Consider the following 21,269-nt stretch of genomic DNA (forward strand, 5'->3'; position numbering starts at 1 on the left):
ACGCTCATTCTGCCTGGGCTATCCATGCCCGGCAGGAGACAGACCTCTCTGGGACCTCTCCATCCCAAGTGTTGCTCGGCTGGGGCTTGCAGTACTCCCCAGTCCCCAGACAGACAGTGTATGCTAAACTTCAGAGAGCAAGAGCAACTTAGTATGTCAACAGCAGGGCTATGGTTTAAGATCATGCCTGATGCCTCATTACTGTTTATAATATATAATATATGCCATTTAGCAGACGCTTTTATCCAAAGCGACTTACAGTCATGTGTGCATACATTCTACGTATGGGTGGTCCCGGGAATCGAACCCACTACCCTGGCGTTACAAGCGCCATGCTCTACCAACTGAGTTTGCCACTCGCAGCGGGTCGATATCTGCAGTCTTCAGCGCACCCTCTTCGCCTGTGTAGAGTGGAGTCTAATATGGTCACTCTGGTTGGTTTCACACACCAACACCCCCAAGCCCCGTCCAAAAACCCAGACTGGGCTAGCGGAACATAAACCAGAGGAAAAGAAGCCAGAGAAAGTAAGTGAAGGACAGAATAGGCCAAACTAATGTTTGAGAGGAGATGAGGCAAGACCTACAGGAAGTATTGATTTCAATGGATGGTTTCCTCTCGTCTCTTCAATCCTGAGCCGTGTTCCTTCTAACATGCTGATTTCACCGGGCACACGCGCATTGTTGATTTTGTCCGTCTACACCAGACGTGATCAGGACATGAAATCAAAACGAACTGTGAACCAACTATATTCATTTGGGGACAAGTCGTAACAGATGAAACATTCATGGACATTTAGCTAGCTTGTTGTTCCTAGCTAATTTGTCCTGGGATATAAACATTGGGTTGTTATTTTACCTGAAATGCACAAGGTCTTTTTTTCCTGGATCTTTGTAGAATTTTGAGTCACACATAAAATTGTGTGTTCTCTACTACGACAATGAATCCACAGGTAAAAGGGAAAACTTTGAGTAATCTCTCCTCCTTCAGTCTTCTTCCTTCCGTCCTCCTTTTCATTCTGCTTTTTCGTCTTCCATTTTCTTTTTCTTTTCTTTCTTTTTCTTTTCTCCTTCTCCTTCTTTCTCCTCCTTTTCCTCCTTTCTTCTTTTCCTTCTCCTTTCCCTTCTCCTCCCTTCCCTTCTTTCTCCTCCTTTTCCTCCTTTCTTCTTTTCCTTCTCCTTTCCCTTCTTTCTCCTCCTTTCTTCTTTTCCTTCTCCTTTCCCTTCTCCTCCCTTCCCTTCTTTCTCCTCCTTTTCCTCCTTTCTTCTTTTCCTTCTCCTTTCCCTTCTCCTCCCTTCCCTTCTTTCTCCTCCTTTCTTCTTTTCCTTCTCCTTTCCCTTCTCCTCCCTTCCCTTCTTTCTCCTCCTTTCTTCTTTTCCTTCTCCTTTCCCTTCTCCTCCCTTCCCTTCTTTCTCCTCCTTTCTTCTTTTCCTTCTCCTTTCCCTTCTCCTCCCTTCCCTTCTTTTTCTCCTTTTCCTCTTCCTTATAATAATTACAGATTTATAATTTTGACGAAGTGTGTACTGGCTATGGCGTTTCGAGGGACCTTTATTTATTTTTTCCAAACAAAGGGTATTTTAGTTACTATGAGAGGCACAGACGTTCACTTTGCCTTGCCAAGTTCTGCTAGGAGCAAACCAAACCTAGTATGCAGACGCCTGGTTGTTGTTCATAGGAGCCTTTCCGACCAATTACAGAGAGAGTAGTGGACACAGTGGGCTTCCAAACACTCAGGGAAATATGTCACTTCCTTTTAACTACACTGGGATGTTTTTTTGTTGCAAAGGTGAGTTAAAATAAAAGGAAGGGAGAAAGATGTCCTCTTGTGTTAGAACAGTGGTTCCCAAATGTTTTTGCTTCGTGACCCAACAATTGAGCTGCCTTTTGAGTCGAGACCAACCATAATGGTTGAGCGGTGAAAAAACCTCAACAGACCAAATAATAAGTAAAAAAATATCATCTTTGCAGCGGAGAGAGGATGTTGTTGTTTTAATGCGAATTCCCTGCAATTCTATACATTTTGCTGTGGAGCTGAGAGAAAATGTTGATGTCTTTACGTTAATTTCTGGGAATTGTACGCATTTTGACATGGCAAATGCTGTGTTCTTATGCTCAACATTTTAATAAAATCAATAGGGACCTGATTGTATAACCCACAGTTTAGGAAGCACTGTGTCAGACCACCTTTAGTTAAGTTGCCATTAATACACTACTGTAACAGGTTCCCCTTGATAGTATCACTGTACCTACAGTGCTTTCAGTATTACAGTCTGATTTAAAAATGTATTCAAAATAAATAAAAACTCACCCATCTACACACAATACTCCATAATGACAGAAATAGGTCATTTACATAAATATTCACACCCCTGAGTTAATACATGTTAGAATCACCTTTGGCAGTGATGACAGTCTTTCTGGGTAAGTCCCTAAGAGCTTTGCACTCCTGAATTGTAAAATATTTTAGCATTATTCTTGTCAAGTTGGTTGTTGAGCATTGACAGCCATTTTCAAATCTTGCCATAGATTTTCAAGCCGATTTAACTCAAAACAGTAACTAGGCCACTATTGGTAAACAATTCCAGTGTATATTTGGCCATGTGTTTTAGGTTATTGTCCTGCTGAAAGGTTAATTTTTTCTCCTGTAACTCCCCAGTCCTTAATGATTACAAGCATAACCCATAACATGATTCAGCCACCACTATGCTTGAAAATATAGAGTGCGCTACTCAGTAATGTGTTGTATTGGATTTGCCCCAAAAATGTACTTGCTTCGCCACATTTTTTGCAGTATTACTTTAGTTCCGTATTGCAAACAGGATGCATGTTGTGGAATATTTTTACTCTGTACAAGCTTCCTCCTTTTGTTGATTCATCCTCAGTTTTCTCCTATCACAGCCATTAAACTCTGTAACTGTTTTAATGTCACCATTGGCCTCATGGTGAAATCCCTGAGAGGTTTCCTTCCCCTCCAGCCACTGAGTTAGGAAGGATGTCTATCTTTGTAGTGACTGGGTGATTGATACACCATCCAAAGTGTAATTAATAACTTCACCATGTTCAAAGGGATATTCAATATCTACCTTTTTATTTTTTTAAATGTTGCCTTTTGCGAGGCATTGGAAAACATCCTTGCTCTTTGTGGTTGAATCTGTTTGAAATTCACTTCTCGACCTTACAATTATCTGTATGTGTGGGGTACAGAAAAGGTAGTCATTCAAAAATCATGATGAACGCTATTATTGCACATAGAGTCCATGCAACTTATTATGCTACTTGTTAAGCAAATGTCTACTCCTGAACTTTTGACTTCCCATAACAAAGGGGTTGAATACTTATTGATTCAAGATACAGTGCCTTGCGAAAGTATTCTGCCCCCTTGAACTTTGTGACCTTTTGCCACATTTCAGGCTTCAAACATAAAGATATAAAACTGTATTTTTTTGTGAAGAATCAACAACAAGTGGGACACAATCATGAAGTGGAACGACATTTATTGGATATTTCAAGCTTTTTTAACAAATCAAAAACTGAAAAATTGGGCGTGCAAAATTATTCAGCCCCTTTACTTTCAGTGCAGCAAACTCTCTCCAGAAGTTCAGTGAGGATCTCTGAATGATCCAATGTTGACCTAAATGACTAATGATGATAAATACAATCCACCTGTGTGTAATCAAGTCTCCGTATAAATGCACCTGCACTGTGATAGTCTCAGAGGTCTGTTAAAAGCGCATAGAGCATCATGAAGAACAAGGAACACACCAGGCAGGTCCGAGATACTGTTGTGAAGAAGTTTAAAGCCGGATTTGGATACAAAAATATTTCCCAAGCTTTAAACATCCCAAGGAGCACTGTGCAAGCGATAATATTGAAATGGAAGGAGTATCAGACCACTGCAAATCTACCAAGACCTGGCCGTCCCTCTAAACTTTCAGCTCATACAAGGAGAAGACTGATCAGAGATGCTGCCAAGAGGCCCATGATCACTGTGGATGAACTGCAGAGATCTACAGCTGAGGTGGGAGACTCTGTCCATAGGACAACAATCAGTCGTATATTGCACAAATCTGGCCTTTATGGAAGAGTGGCAAGAAGAAAGCCATTTCTTAAAGATATCCATAAAAAATGTTGTTTAAAGTTTGCCACAAGCCACCTGGGAGACACACCAAACATGTGGAAGAAGGTGCTCTGGTCAGATGAAACCAAAATGTGAACTTTTTGGCAACAATGCAAAACGTTATGTTTGGCGTAAAAGCAACACAGCTCATCACCCTGAACACACCATCCCCACTGTCAAACATGGTGGTGGCAGCATCATGGTTTGGGCCTGCTTTTCTTCAGCAGGTACAGGGAAGATGGTTAAAATTGATGGGAAGATGGATGGAGCCAAATACAGGACCATTCTGGAAGGAAAACCTGATGGAGTCTGCAAAAGACCTGAGACTGGGACGGAGATTTGTCTTCCAACAAGACAATGATCCAAAACATAAAGCAACATCTACAATGGAATGGTTCAAAAATAAACATATCCACGTGTTAGAATGGCCAAGTCAAAGTCCAGACCTGAATCCAATCGAGAATCTGTGGAAAGAACTGAAAACTGCTGTTCACAAATGCTCTCCATCCAACCTCACTGAGCTCGAGCTGTTTTGCAAGGAGGAATGGGAAAAAATTTCAGTCTCTCGATGTGCACAACTGATAGAGACATACCCCAAGCGACTTACAGCTGTAATCGCCGCAAAAGGTGGCGCTACAAAGTAATAACTTAAGGGGGCTGAATAATTTTGCACGCCCAATTTTTCAGTTTGATTTGTTAAAAAAGCTTGAAATATCCAATAAATGTCGTTCCACTTCATGATTGTTTTTTTTTATTTATTATTATTTCACCTTTATTTAACCAGGTAGGCTAGTTGAGAACACCTTTATTTAACCGGATAAGCTAGTTGAGAACAAGTTCTCATTTGCAACTGTGACCTGGCCAAGATAAAGCATAGCAGTGTGAACAGACAACACAGAGTTACACATGGACTAAACAATTAACAAGTCAATAACACAGTAGGAAAAAAAGGGGAGTCTATATACATTGTGTGCAAAAGGCATGAGGAGGTAGGCGAATAATTACAATTTTGCAGATTAACACTGGAGTGATAAATGATCAGATGGTCATGTACATGTAGAGATATTGGTGTGCAAAAGAGCAGAAAAGTAAATAAATAAAAACAGTATAAAAACAGTATGGGAATGAGGTAGGTGAAAATGGGTGGGCTATTTACCTATAGACTATGTACAGCTGCAGCGATCGGTTAGCTGCTCAGATAGCTGATGTTTGAAGTTGGTGAGGGAGATAAAAGTCTCCAACTTCAGCGATTTTTGCAGTTCGTTCCAGTCACAGGCAGCAGAGTACTGGAACGAAAGGCGGCCAAATGAGGTGTTGGCTTTAGGGATGATCAGTGAGATACACCTGCTGGAGCGCGTGCTACGGATGGGTGTTGCCATCGTGACCAGTGAACTGAGATAAGGCGGAGCTTTACCTAGCATGGACTTGTAGATGACCTGGAGCAAGTGGGTCTGGCGACGAATATGTAGCGAGGGCCAGCCGACTAGAGCATACAAGTCGCAGTGGTGGGTGGTATAAGGTGCTTTAGTGACAAAACGGATGGCACTGTGATAGACTGGATCCAGTTTGCTGAGTAGAGTGTTGGAAGCCATTTTGTAGATGACATCGCCGAAGTCGAGGATCGGTAGGATAGTCAGTTTTACTAGGGTAAGCTTGGCGGCGTGAGTGAAGGAGGCTTTGTTGCGGAATAGAAAGCCGACTCTTGATTTGATTTTTGATTGGAGATGTTTGATATGAGTCTGGAAGGATAGTTTGCAGTCTAGCCAGACACCTGTCCCACTTGTTGTTGATTCTTCACAAAAAAAAATAGTTTTATATCTTTATGTTTGAAGCCTGAAATGTGGCAAAGGGTCGCAAAGTCCAAGGGGGCCGAATACTTTCGGAAGGCACTGTATTTCAGAGTTTCATTTTTCATTTGTAAAAATCTCAAAAAACAATTCCACTTTGACATTAAATAGTACCAGCAAAACACCAGTCAATGTCAACAGTGAAGAGGCGACTCCGGGATGCTGGCCTTCTAGGCAGAGTTGCAAAGAAAAAGCCATATCTCAGACTGGCCAGTAAAAATAACAGATTAAGATGGGCTAAAGAACACAGACACTGGACAGAGGAACTCTGCCTAGAAGGCCAGCATCCCGGAGTCGCCTCTTCACTGTTGACGTTGAGAATGGTGTTTTACGGGTACTATTTAATGAAGCTGTCAGTTGCGGACTTGTGAGGCGTCTGTATCACAAACTAGACACTCTAATGTACTTGTGCACCTGTTGTGCACCGGGGCCTCCCAGTCCTCTTTCTATTCTGGTTAGCGCCAGTTTGCACTGTTCTGTGAAGGGAGTAGTACACAGCGTTGTACGAGATCTTCAGTTTCTTGGCAATTTCTCGCATGGAATAGCCTTCATTTCTCAGAACAAGAATTGACTGATGAGAGTTCTTTGTTTCTGGCCATTTTTGATATATTATCAAAAATATAATTTTTTATATAAAATATTATATATATATATTATATAAAGTGTAAAGTGACTATGCATCAAGGACAGACGCGTTTTGCCAGCAGCTCTTCGTTGTGCGTCAAGCATTGCGCTGTTTATGACTTCAAGCCTATCAACTCCCAAGATGAGGCAGGTGTAACCGAAGTGAAGTGGCTAGCTAGTTAGCGTGCTAATAGCGTTTCAAACGTCACTCGCTCTGAGCCTTCTAGTAGTTGTTCCCCTTGCTCTGCATGGGTAACGCTGCTTCGATGGTGGCTGTTGTCGTTGTGTTGCTGGTTCGAGCCTAGGGAGGAGCGAGGAGAGGGACGGAAGCTATACTGTTACACTGGCAATACTAAAGTGCCTATAAGAACATCCAATAGTCAAATGTTAATGAAATACAAATGGTATAGAGGGAAATAGTCCTATAATTCCTATAATAACTACAACCTAAAACTTCTTACCCGGGAATATTGAAAACCACCAACTTTCATGTGTCATATGTGCTCATGTTCTGAGCAAGGAACTGAAACATTAGCTTTCTTACATAGCACATATTGCACTTTTATTTTCTTCTCCAACACTTTGTTTTTGCATTATTTAAACCAAATTGAACATGTTTCATTATTTACTTGAGGCTAAATTGATTTTATTGATGTATTATATTAAGTTAAAATAAGTGTTCATTCAGTATTGTTGTAATTGTCATTATTACAAATAAATAGATACAAAATCGCCCGATTTAATCGGTATCGACTTTTTTGGTCCTCCAATAATCGGTATCGGCGTTGAAAAATCATATACGGTCGATCTCTACTAGAAAGGCAGGAACCTAGAGAGGAACCAGGATCTGAGAAGTGGCCGGTCTTCTGGCTGTGCCGGGTTGAGGTTATAACAGTACATGGCCAAGCTGTTCAAACGTTCATAGGTGACCAACAGGGTCAAATAATAATTATTATTATTACAGTGGTTGTAGAGTGTGCAACAGGTCAGCACCTCCGGAGTAAATGTCAGTTGGCTTTTCATAGCCGAGCATTCAGCGTTAGAGACAGCAGGTGCGGTAGAGAGAGAGAGTCGAAAACAGCAGGTCCAGAACAAGGTAGCACGTCCGGTGAACAGGTCAGGGTCCCATAGCCTCAGGCAGAACAGTTTAAACTGGGACAGCAGTCATCAGGCCAGGTAGTCCTGAGGCATGGTCCCAGGGCTCAGGTTCTCTGGGAGGAGAGAGAGAGCGAGAGAATTAGAGGGAGCATACTTAAATTCACACAGGACACCGGATAAGACCGGAGAAATACTCCAGACATAAGACTGACCCCAGACACAAACTATTGCAGCATAATGGCAGTGAGTTCGGCCCCAATGGTGTAATGGGCTGTATGCACCACCCTCTAGCACTGAGGTCAAGGACGGTACATTTGCCATAAACAAGCGGTGATGCAGCCAGTCGAGATGGTGCAGCTGTAGAAATTTTTGAAGAGCCAAGGGAACATGACAAATATGTTCAGCCTCCTGAGGGGGAAGAGGCGCTGTCATGCCCTCCTCACGATTATGCGGGTGTGTGGACCATGTTAAATTCTTAGTGATGTGGACGCCAAGGAACTTAAAGCAAAGGAGCAGGGGTTCATGTACTCTGCATACTCCCTCACACTAACACAGATATGCACATTAGTTGTCCCAGCTGCCTCTCGCAAGCCCCTGCCGAGTGTGACGTCCACAGTTTGTGGTTCTCGACGTGAGGGCCGTGGCATTCGTGAGTGTCCAATTTCTTGGTCTCCCCTGACTCTGTAGCTCTCCCCTGACTCTGTAGCTTTGTGGCATGCCGACTGAACATCAAGTCTTTGTGCGGAGGGAACTGTGAGATGTGTGTCAGAGGGTACTGGGAAACCACGGCTCACACGTCCGCCACATAGCATACTGATGCTAAATGACCATGTAATCACCATACTGATGCAGCGGTCTCCCAGCTGACTGTCTCGTCACAGGAAGCTTGGCCTCAAACTCTCTCTTTCCCTCTCTCTCTCTGAGAGGAAACTAGGGCTTTTAATAGTAACGGAGTCATGTTGCAGCAGTGGTGTTGCAGAATCCCCATCCCACAGTAGGAAAAACAACAGCCACCCAGTCAAAAGGATCTGACCTCCTACTGAGAAACAGACCTTTTTCCAGCTTTATTGTTGGTTCAGCAACAACCGTAGAGAGAGTAGGCTTAAAGTGGAACTCCCCCAGTGCTCAATGCTCTCTGACTGCATTGTTATTCTATTGTCAGCTCGAGGGGTTAGGGGCGGGTGGGGGTGGGGGGGGAGGCATACAGTAGTGCTGTGGAAGGTGGAACATACCAGAACGGAACAGACTGAACCCACACGGGGCTGCCATTTGACTGTTGACCTTAAAACTAAAGAGGCCGATGATTAGCCAGGCATGATGACTTTCTTGACCTTATCTTATGTCTTTGTCAGCAACACAAAAGCATATTGGACTTATACTTTGTCATGTCATTGTGGTACATGTCATTGTGAGGTCCAAATGTATTTGGACAATGGCACATTTAGTTGTTTTGGCTCTGTACTCCAGCACCTTGGATTTGAAATGATACCATATGAGGTTAAAGTGCAGTCTGTCAGCTTTAATTTGAGGGTATTTTCATCCATAACGGTTTAGAAATTACAGCACTTTTTGTACGTAGTCCCCCCATTTGAGGTGTTTCAGATTATGTTGTGCCCAATAGTAAATGGAGTGTGTTATTTTAGTCACTTTTATTGTAAATAAGGAAATATGTTTCTGAACATTACGGATAATCATGAATACATGATGAGTGGGAAAGGCATAAATATCATACCCCCACAAAAATGCTGACCTCCCCTGTTATTGTAAAAGGTTACCATGTCTTGGGGGTATGATCTTTGTGCCTCTAACTTTCTCACTCATTATTCACGATTCATTCAGGATTATCCGTAATAATGGTACCATCCACATGAATGTAGAAGTGTTCACTTTTTTTTTTGTCTCCAAAATGGAACAGTAATTACTTACCATTAATTTCAATTGGGCACAACATAATCTGAAATACAACCAAAACAAACTGCAAAGGATTCCAAGTCTTGTAGAGTCACAAGCTTGATGTAGTCATTGTGTGTTAGGTATATCGGACCAAATACTAAACTATTCAGACCCTTTGCTATGAGATTCGAAATTGAGCTCAAGTGCATCCTGTTTCCATTGATCATCCTTGATGTTTCTACAACTTGATTAGAGTCCACCTGTGGTAAATTCAATTGATTGGACATGATTTGGAAAGGCACACACCTTTTCTATATTTTTATTTTACCTTTATTTAACTAGGCAAGTCAGTTAAGAACAAATTCTTATTTTCAATGACAGCCTAGGAACAGTGGTTAACTGCCTGTTCAGGGGCAGAACGACAGATTTGTACCTTGTCAGCTCAGATTTGAACTTGCAACCATCCGGTTACTAGTCCAACGCTCTAACCACTAGGATACCCTGCCTAGTGGTCCCACGGTTGACAGTGCATTTCAGAGCAAAAACCAAGCCATGAGGTCGAAGGAATTGTCCATAGAGCTCCGAGACTGGATTGTGTCGAGGCACAGATCAGGGGGAGGGTACCAAAGCATTTCTGCAGCATTGAAGGTCCCCAGAGCACAGTGGCCTCCATCATTCTTAAATGGAAGAAGTTTGGAACCACCAAGACTCTTCCTAGAGCTGGCCACCTGGCCTAACTGAGCAATCGTTGGAGAAGGGCCTTGGTCAGGGAGGTGACCAAGAACCCGATGGTCACATTGACAGAGCTCCAGAGTTCCTCTGTGGAGATGGGAGAACCTTCCAGAAGGACAACCAATCAGGTCTTTATGGTAGAGTGGCCCGATGGAAGCCACTCCTTAGTAAAAGGCACATGACAGCCCGTTTGGAGTTTTCCAAAAAGGCACCTAAGGAACTCTGACCATGAGAAACAAGATTCTCTGGTCTGATGAATCCAAGATTGAACTTGTTTACCTGAATGCCAAGTGTCACGTCTGGAGAAAACCTGGCACTATCCACACGGTGAAGCATGGTGGTGGCAGCATCATGCTCAGGGGATGTTTTTCAGTGGCAGGGACTGGGAGACTAGTGATGATTGAAGGAAAGATGAACCGAGCAAAGTACAAAGAGATCCTTGATGGAAACCTGCTCCAGAGCGCTCAGTACGTCAGACTGGGGCGAAGGTTGAACTTCCAACAGGACAACGACCCTAAACACACAGGCCCTAAGTCTTTGAATGTCCTCAAGTGGCCCAGCCTGAACTTGAACCCGATTGAACATATCTGAAAATAGCTTTGCAGCGACGCTCCCCATCCAACTTGACAGAGCTTAAGAGGATCTGCAGAGAAGAATGGGAGAAAGTCCCCAAATACAGGTGTGCCAAGCTTGTAGCGCCATACCCAAGAATACTCAATGCTGTAATCGCTTTAACAAAGTACTGAGTAAAGGGTCTGAATACTTATCTAAATGTGATTTTTTTTTTTATACATTTGCAACAGTATGGGGTATTGTGTGTAGATTGCTGATGAAAAAAAAAGATTTAATCCATTTTAGAATAAGGCTGTATTGTAACAACGTGGAAAAAGTCAAGGGGTCTAAATACTTCCCGAATACCCTGTATACCTGAATTTGTCCAAATACTTTTATTTCCATAAAATGTGGGGGGGCTATGTACAAAAGTACTGTAATTTTGATCCTGATGTAGATGACAATACCCTCAAATTAAAGCTGATCACCTCTACTACAACCTAGTAATTGTATCATTTAAATTCAAATTGCTGGAGTACAGAGCCAAAACAACAAAAAATGTGTCACTGTCCAAATACTTTTGGACGTCACATTAACTATTGCAATGCCACAGAAAATGGTAGATTTAAGGTTGGCCACAGCAAACTTGACTGATATGATTAGTCACTCAGGTATTCTAGCATGGTCAGCCATACTGCACCATTGATGATCCCCAGTCCGATGGTTTAACGAAGGCCTTGCATAATGATCTTTTGAGGGACCCTGTGGTCTTCTGACTGCATCCTAATGCAGATCTATGGCTCTCCAACCACCACAGGACCAGTATCTTTACTGTGCTAACAATCTGTCTCACACTGGATCAATAGCCAATCAACTGGCTGTTTGTTTGCACGTGAAAACAACCCAGCATCCACTTTACTGGGTCTGGCTCGACATGGTTCTGGATGGTTGAACCATGGTGATCTTTAGCGCTTAGTATAGACCGTGTCAGTTTTGTGAAGTGAAAACTTTGACGGTATGGAAATGTTGTAGTTTTGTCAACTTTCTTTCTGTCAATAATTCCTTGAAATCACTAGCTCATCTGGCCTCTGTGTGATCTGTTAGACTATCTAGTATTTGTAACACCTTGCTGGCTGTGGGCCACCTTCAGCGCTAGTTCTACCTGACGTGATCTGACCTGAATCGGTACAAACTGATCACGTTACCAGGTGAGCCCGAGGGCTCTGAAATGTTCTATCCCTAGTCCTGATGGGGAGGAAAGAGGAAGAGGGGGATTCGAAGTGATAGAGTGCGAGATGAGTGCCATCAGGAGGTCTCGTTTTCTACCACTCCACCCCTTCCGCCCTCCCACCCCTGCGGTCTACCCTGACAGCGTCTGCTGAGTTGGTGTTCAGGGGATGTGATTGCCTTTTACATAGCTTGACTGCTGTTCCTACCCTACCTGTAGCAGTGGTGGTGTGTGCAGCTGGTCTAGCACTTTAGGTGCTGTCCCGACACAGTAGTGTCTAAGCATTGTGGTTGCCCCACCTAGCAATCTTTAGATGAATGACTATGTAAATGTAAAGGACATGGAGGAGAGGAGCCATGCAGCCCTGTGTTCTGAAGTAACCTTGTTTGGTGTTACAAATCATGTCACAGGGTTACTGAAGGCCATTGATTGGTCAGTTTGGTTTCTGAAAACGTCTGAATGGCCAAACCAAAGAGTGACTGAGGGTTTCAGAGTGCATGTCATCTCTGCCAGTCGTGTGTAATAGACATGTCCCTGGGAGTCAAAACAGTGACATTGATGCGATCTGACAGGAATTCAACTTGTCTCTTTTCCTGTATTCGCTGTAGCAGGGAAGGGACAGTATGTAGTTTTGACCTATTCCCTGAGGAAAATGGTTTATTAATCTGCAGGACTAGGTTGAGTATATCTGCACTTTTACTTTTGAATTTGTTTGAGGACATTGACTTGTTTGTCAAAGAACTGTTCTGGATGTCATCATTCATCTCCATTGTTATGTTGTGTTATGTCATGTCGTAGTATAGCCTAATATAAATCTCCCCCCAAATATCTGTTTCTTTGTAACATTCTGCATACAGAGGTATATCAAAACGCTTTTAGCCAGGGAAAAAAGGTAAGGCCCACACGACCACAAACCCTTCAGATTGTTATAATGGGGCAGATTAATACGCAGAACTACGTAGGGGGGGCTATTTCAAGCTCTGTGCTGCGCTCAGCTCACTGCCAAAATATTTAGCAAGGCTGCAGAGTTATGTAAAGTGTGTGTGTGGGGGGGGTGCAGCAGTTGAATCCCCAAGGTCTCAGCTTGGAGTGTTCCGGGCTCCCTGTTCTAACTGTTCGTTCTAAGTCTGTTCTGTCTGCCTAGCTGTGCTGAGGGCTCTTTAACGTAGTGATGTTTTCTTTGCTCTGTTGCTATAGCCTGACTGTAAAGCTGGAGCACATTCCACCCAAGGTGAAGTACAGCCATTTGCATTAATTCATTTACCTCTTGAAGAGGTGTTTTGAACAGAAGAGGTGTTTTGAACACTGGTGTACCTGCCTGCTGGGAGGATGTGAGCTAATTCAGTAGGAAAGGTTACATGGTTCAGTTCACTAATGGATGGCCGCTAACACTAGTCCGTCAGTCAGTGTCTGCTTCAACTACAGGCTTTGTTTGGTTGGTTTCCGCACTGCTTTCCTCCTTCATATCAGTGTCTGTCTCTGTCCTCCCCACGTCCTTGGAGTGTCACAGAAGATCAACGTCATAATCTACCCCCCAGGTCATCTGCTCTCTGGCTTTCATCTGCCCTCTGGACTGTAGAGACCCAGTAGGATGGATTAAGACTCAAAAAGCAGGTTACTCACCAGCCGTCTGATTGTGATATTCATCCCCATTTACATACAAGCTTTCATGCAATGTCAGACAGAGAGCGTGATCTGTAGAGCTAATTGTTTTTCCCTGAGGGTAAAGTAAGCTATTGAGTAGCAGGCACAGGCTCTTTTTAGATGGCATGCTAGGAACTAAGTCTTGTACTAATTGTAAGTCTCTCTGGATAAGATCGTCTGCTAAATGACTAAAATGTCAATTGTAAGTCGGCCACACACACTGTCCTTAAGTCGTCACCATTTTAAAGCATTATGTCTCGCACTTATCTCCATAAGTTGTTGTTGTTGTCTGAGACTCTTCTGGCCTTTTCCAGCCCTGACCAAGCCTCATTCTGAGCTTATTCTCAAAGGACTTAATCCTATCTTGGGAAACGTGCATCTTTGAAACTGGAGCTTGATGGGTAAATAATGCGTTGATGTCCCTGTGCAGATTGGAGGAGAGTTTACAGTTGCTTCTTTCACTTGCCTTGGCTCCTGATACCAGGGCTGTGTAGTCTTTTAGTGGAATCCACCCCCTTCTACCCTCATCAATTCCCAATCGAACCCAAATCCTGGACCACTAATGAGAAGAGAAGAAAATAGGCTTTTGTTGGATGCGTTTGTTGTTGCTCTCAGAATTGTGCTGTGCTGTGCATGACCTGAGCTGGTGTGGTTTAATAAAGCTGGCCCTGAAAAAGGAAAAGGGCAGGGGGCAAGCTGACCCAGGAGAGACAAACAGAGCCAAGGATATCAATCGCCTTGAGCTGCTCCTGCCACCTGTGCCGCTACGTACGCTGCCATGCCAACCTGGCTCCATTTCTCCTCTCAATCATCTAACTGTCCCCAGACAGGCTCATGGGAATTAATTTAATTAGACTTTATTTCATTTAAACTCCACGCACAGAGTACACACACTCTCTCTCACACACACACACACTCTCTCACACACACACACACACACACACACACACACACACACACACACACACACACACACACACACACACACACACACACACACACACACACACACACTCTGGCCCAGGCTTTAACTCTCCAGTTCTGTAGTGGAGGTACTGCACTATAGTGTTCCATACCATTCAGAAGGATCAATTAGGCCCAGATACTGTGTATACACCGGCTGGGGAAACAGAGGTTGTCACAGACAGGCAAAGATGGGTTGTTCACTGTGTTCCTCCAGACTCCCTGTAGACTGGGGTTATTTACAGCCTGGTACTGGGTACAGAACAACAGGCCAGCAGAGCTAATTGAGGAATCCTGAGCCCTCCTGGGTTCCTCTCAGGCATCTTGTTGTTGGAGGCTGTTTACCCGGAGCCAGAGCTTTAGCAGTGCAGCATGGCCCTCCGTATCTACCTCCATCTCCACAGTCTGGCAATGGGGACCGTATTCCCTGGCCGGACGAACGCTCTGCGGGTAATGTTTTCATAGCTCTTGCTGTAGCCGTGCCCTCAGTGGTCGTATCATGTTTTGCTTGACAGGAAGTGCGCAGAGTTTGTTGGTAATGTTTTCATCCCACTGTATCACTGCCATCAACCCCTGATGCAGCTTACTGCATTGTTATTGAATGTCTCGCTCAGTCATTTAAACTGATGAACACACTGTATATTGGCCTAAATATTTTCAGTGCAGTTGGAGGTAAGATGTTTGTAAAAAAATGAAACAAGGATATACAGTAGATCCAGAAAAGCTCACTGATGTTGTTTGTGTGTCTTGTTCTAGGAGGATTTCCGTAATAAGGTTCAAGATTACATCAAGCACTATGCCAGATGATGACTGCGTCAGCTGCGCCGGCTGCCTGCAACCCCCCCTTTCTTCGACTGCGCAGCTGAACCCCGCCCCCCAACGTCTCGTCAACCAACCAACCGCTGCACATTGCTGACACGCCCTGACTGCAATACAATGACGCTGAAAGAAAAAAAAAGATTTACAAGAAAAATTGTTTTTTAAAAGTTTGAGGGATTATGCTTTAATTGCCCTGAGTGGCCTAGAGTAATCATGCTGCGTCACCGCAGGGATTGTCCAATGACGGGCCCTCTCTGTGTGTCTGAGCCAATAATAGTGAGCGCATGTGGCAGTGAGGACCTGGGATTTAACCAATCCACTTAGCTGTTATTTAAGAATTGATGAATCAAAGAGAAAGATTATCTGTTAGTGTTTCTCAGTTCTAGTGCCTGCCATGTCTGGTTGCAAAGAAAATGCACACGAGCACACACACACACACAGAATCCCTTCACACACATTGCAAAGCAAACGCACTCAACTAGTAACTCAACACACAGCACTTGGTTGTGCATGCACACCCACCCAGCCACACAAAAACACACACAGCTGGAAAAACAACATCTCTGTTATGTCACTCATTCAAGGCCTGCACTCCCCCGCCCACACCCACCTCATCAGACAGCATGTGAATGACAAGTGCCACCGACCCAGTCAGTCCCCATTCCACTTCACTCAGCGTACATCTGAAATGGCACCCCTTTATATTACCCTACTTTTAACAAGAGCCCTATAGGCCCTGGTCAGAAGTAGTGCACTACATAGGGAATAGGGTACCACTTCAGACACGCCCACTTCCTGTCTGTTCTGTTCACACATCCACAGGGGGAACACAATTTACCGGTGCCCCAGACACAATGTAACACTGTCCAGATCAGGCTCCTAGGAAAAGACTCTAGCTGTACCACAGTACAAGTTCTACCACCACACCTGAACCTTGACCTTATCTCAGCTCCCCTGACCTCTGGGGAAGCCAAGCGTAGAGGGCACTGTGCCTCTGATAGTCTGTCTGTCTTGCTCCATCCCTCCATCCTGACGTTTCTCCTTCCACTCTCTTAGGCCCCACAACCCTCATGCATTCTCCTCTGCCCCCATGGAGGTAGAGGGAATACGAGGGCTCTCTTCTCTGCTAGGTAGTGTATGAGAGTTCTCTGTTTTGAGGCAAGTGAGTGGGGTCTTCTCTGTATGCATGTCCTCATGTGTCTGAATATGTGTGTGTGTGTGTGTGTGTGTGTGTGTGTTTCTGAGAGATATGTAGATCTTTGAGTGTGTGGGTTTGTTGCTTCGCTTTGCCTGGGCTGGCTTTGTGCCTGTATGTGTGCATATTGGAACGTTAGATTCAGTGTCATCACTGTATTAAAAAAATAGTATTCACATGTTTGCATGAGGCAAAATGTATGTGGCCAGGAGGTGGTGTATTTTACAGTAGGTATGTTAGAGGTGTGTGTGTGTGTGTGTGTGTGTGTGTGTGTGTGTGTGTGTGTGTTCAAATGGACAGGGGTTCATGTGACTTGTTTTTAGCATGCTCTGGTTCCTAGCCCCACACTCCTTATTTTACTGGTCCAGCTAGCCTAATTCTCTGTGGGGCTCGGGAGGGTCTGTCTGTTCCTCAGTTTAAATCCTCCTTTTCTTTCTCAGATTGTATATCCATTTTTTAAGATATATTAAAGAGGATATAATAAGGAAAAACATTTACTTATTGTGTTTTTTCTTTCTTTCCACATTCAATGTCCTAATCACACATTCAATGTCCTAATCACACATTCAATGTCCTAATCACACATTCATGGATTGTAATTGCTGGCAACAATGTTAATTGAAAGTTTTTTTGCAATGTTATAACTAGTGGTGCAACAGATCACACAACTTTGCACTCCACTGGCCATCTCTCTCACACACATATATATACACACACTCCACTGGCCATCTCTCTCTCACACATATATACACACACACTCCACTGGCCATCTCTCTCACACACATATATATACACACACTCCACTGGCCATCTCTCTCTCACACATATATATACACACACTCACATATATATACACACACACTCCACTGGCCATCTCTCTCATATATACACACACACTCCACTGGCCATCTCTCTCACACATATATATACACACACTCCACTGGCCATCTCTCTCACACATATATATACACACACTCCACTGGCCATCTCTCTCACACATATATATACACACACTCCACTGGCCATCTCTCTCACACATATATATACACACACTCCACTGGCCATCTCTCTCACACACATATATACACACACTCCACTGGCCATCTCTCTCACACACATATATATACACACACTCCACTGGCCATCTCTCTCACACACATATATACACACACACTCCACTGGCCATCTCTCTCACACACATATATATACACACACTCCACTGGCCATCTCTCTCACACACATATATACACACACACTCCACTGGCCATCTCTCTCACACACATATATATACACACACTCCACTGGCCATCTCTCTCACACATATATATACACACACACTCCACTGGCCATCTCTCTCACACACATATATATACACACACTCCACTGGCCATCTCTCTCACACACATATATATACACACACACTCCACTGGCCATCTCTCCACTCACACACACATATATACACACACACTCCACTGGCCATCTCTCACACACATATATACACACACTCCACTGGCCATCTCTCTCACACATATATACACACACACTCCACTGGCCATCTCTCTCACACATATATACACACACACTCCACTGGCCATCTCTCTCTCTCACATATATATACACACACACTCCACTGGCCATCTCTCTCACACACATATATACACACACTCCACTGGCCATCTCTCTCTCACACATATATATACACACACACTCCACTGGCCATCTCTCTCTCACACATATATATACACACACACTCCACTGGCCATCTCTCTCTCACACATATATACACACACACTCCACTGGCCATCTCTCTCTCACACATATATATACACACACACTCCACTGGCCATCTCTCTCTCACACATATATATACACACACTCCACTGGCCATCTCTCTCTCACACACATATATACACTCCACTGGCCATCTCTCTCACACACATATATACACACACTCCACTGGCCATCTCTCTCACACATATATACACACACACTCCACTGGCCATCTCTCTCACACATATATATACACACACTCCACTGGCCATCTCTCTCTCACACATATATACACACACACTCCACTGGCCATCTCTCTCACATATATACACACACTCCACTGGCCATCTCTCTCACACACATATATACACACACACTCCACTGGCCATCTCTCTCACACACATATATATACACACACTCCACTGGCCATCTCTCTCACACACATATATATACACACACTCCACTGGCCATCTCTCTCACACACATATATACACACACTCCACTGGCCATCTCTCTCACACATATATACACACACACTCCACTGGCCATCTCTCTCTCACATATATATACACACACACTCCACTGGCCATCTCTCTCACACACATATATACACACACACTCCACTGGCCATCTCTCTCTCACATATATATACACACACTCCACTGGCCATCTCTCTCACACATATATACACACACACTCCACTGGCCATCTCTCTCACACATATATACACACACTCCACTGGCCATCTCTCTCACACACATATATACACACACTCCACTGGCCATCTCTCTCACACACATATATACACACACACTCCACTGGCCATCTCTCACACACATATATACACACACTCCACTGGCCATCTCTCTCACACATATATACACACACTCCACTGGCCATCTCTCTCACACACATATATATACACACACTCCACTGGCCATCTCTCTCACACACATATATACACACACACTCCACTGGCCATCTCTCTCTCTCACACACATATATATACACACACTCCACTGGCCATCTCTCTCACACATATATACACACACACTCCACTGGCCATCTCTCTCACACACATATATATACACACACACTCCACTGGCCATCTCTCTCACACACATATATACACACACACTCCACTGGCCATCTCTCTCTCACACATATATATACACACACTCCACTGGCCATCTCTCTCACACATATATACACACACTCCACTGGCCATCTCTCTCACACACATATACACACACACACTCCACTGGCCATCTCTCACACACATATATATACACACACTCCACTGGCCATCTCTCACACACATATATATACACACACTCCACTGGCCATCTCTCTTCACACATATACACACACACTCCACTGGCCATCTCTCTCACACATATATATACACACACTCCACTGGCCATCTCTCTCACGTATATACACACACACTCCACTGGCCATCTCTCACACACACATATATATACACACACTCCACTGGCCATCTCTCTCACATATATACACACACACTCCACTGGCCATCTCTCACACACATATATATACACACACTCCACTGGCCATCTCTCTCACATATATACACACACACTCCACTGGCCATCTCTCACACACATATATATACACACACTCCACTGGCCATCTCTCTCACATATATACACACACACTCCACTGGCCATCTCTCTCACACACATATATATACACACACTCCACTGGCCATCTCTCTCACATATATATACACACACTCCACTGGCCATCTCTCTCTCACATATATATACACACACTCCACTGGCCATCTCTCTCTCACACATATATATACACACACTCCACTGGCCATCTCTCTCTCTCACATATATATACACACACTCCACTGGCCATCTCTCTCTCTCACATATATATACACACATTCCACTGGCCATCTCTCTCACATATATATACACACACTCCACTGGCCATCTCTCACACACATATATATACACACACTCCACTGGCCATCTCTCACATATATACACACACTCCACTGGCCATCTCTCTCACACACATATATATACACACATTCCACTGGCCATCTCTCTCACATATATATACACACACTCCACTGGCCATCTCTCTCACACATATATATACACACACTCCACTGGCCATCTCTCTCACACATATATACACACACTCCACTGGCCATCTCTCACACACATATATATACACACATTCCACTGGCCATCTCTCTCACATATATATACACACACTCCACTGGCCATCTCTCTCACACATATATATACACACACTCCACTGGCCATCTCTCACACACATATATATACACACACTCCACTGGCCATCTCTCTCACACACATATATATACACACATTCCACTGGCCATCTCTCTCACACATATATATACACACATTCCACTGGCCATCTCTCTCACACACATATATATACACACACTCCACTGGCCATCTCTCTCACATATATACACACACACTCCACTGACCATCTCTCTCACACATATATATACAAACTCTCACACATTCCACTGGCCATCTCTCTCACATATATACACACACATTCCACTGGCCATCTCTCTCTCACACATATATATATACACACATTCCACTGGCCATCTCTCTCACATATATACACACACACTCCACTGGCCATCTCTCTCACACATATATATACACACACACTCCACTGGCCATCTCTCTCACACACTCCACTGGCCATCTCTCTCACATATATACACACACTCCACTGGCCATCTCTCTCACACATATATA

The 21,269-nt window shown here is 43.9% G+C and overlaps 1 protein-coding gene across 1 annotated transcript in view; it reads left to right on the plus strand.

Moving 5' to 3' along the window:
• The window catches only part of LOC118366968 (NEDD8-conjugating enzyme UBE2F), an 89,113-nt gene extending 71,910 nt beyond the window's left edge, over window positions 1-17,203 (plus strand). Inside the window, exon 10 of the mRNA XM_035749841.2 lies at window positions 15,453-17,203. Within this exon, the coding sequence (XP_035605734.1) occupies window positions 15,453-15,503 (51 nt within the window). The 3' untranslated portion in view covers window positions 15,504-17,203. The remainder of the gene's footprint in view (window positions 1-15,452) is intronic.
• The last annotated feature ends 4,066 nt before the right edge of the window (window positions 17,204-21,269 follow it).

Source organism: Oncorhynchus keta, chromosome 34 (assembly GCF_023373465.1).
Source record: "Oncorhynchus keta strain PuntledgeMale-10-30-2019 chromosome 34, Oket_V2, whole genome shotgun sequence".
Taxonomy (NCBI): domain Eukaryota; kingdom Metazoa; phylum Chordata; class Actinopteri; order Salmoniformes; family Salmonidae; genus Oncorhynchus; species Oncorhynchus keta.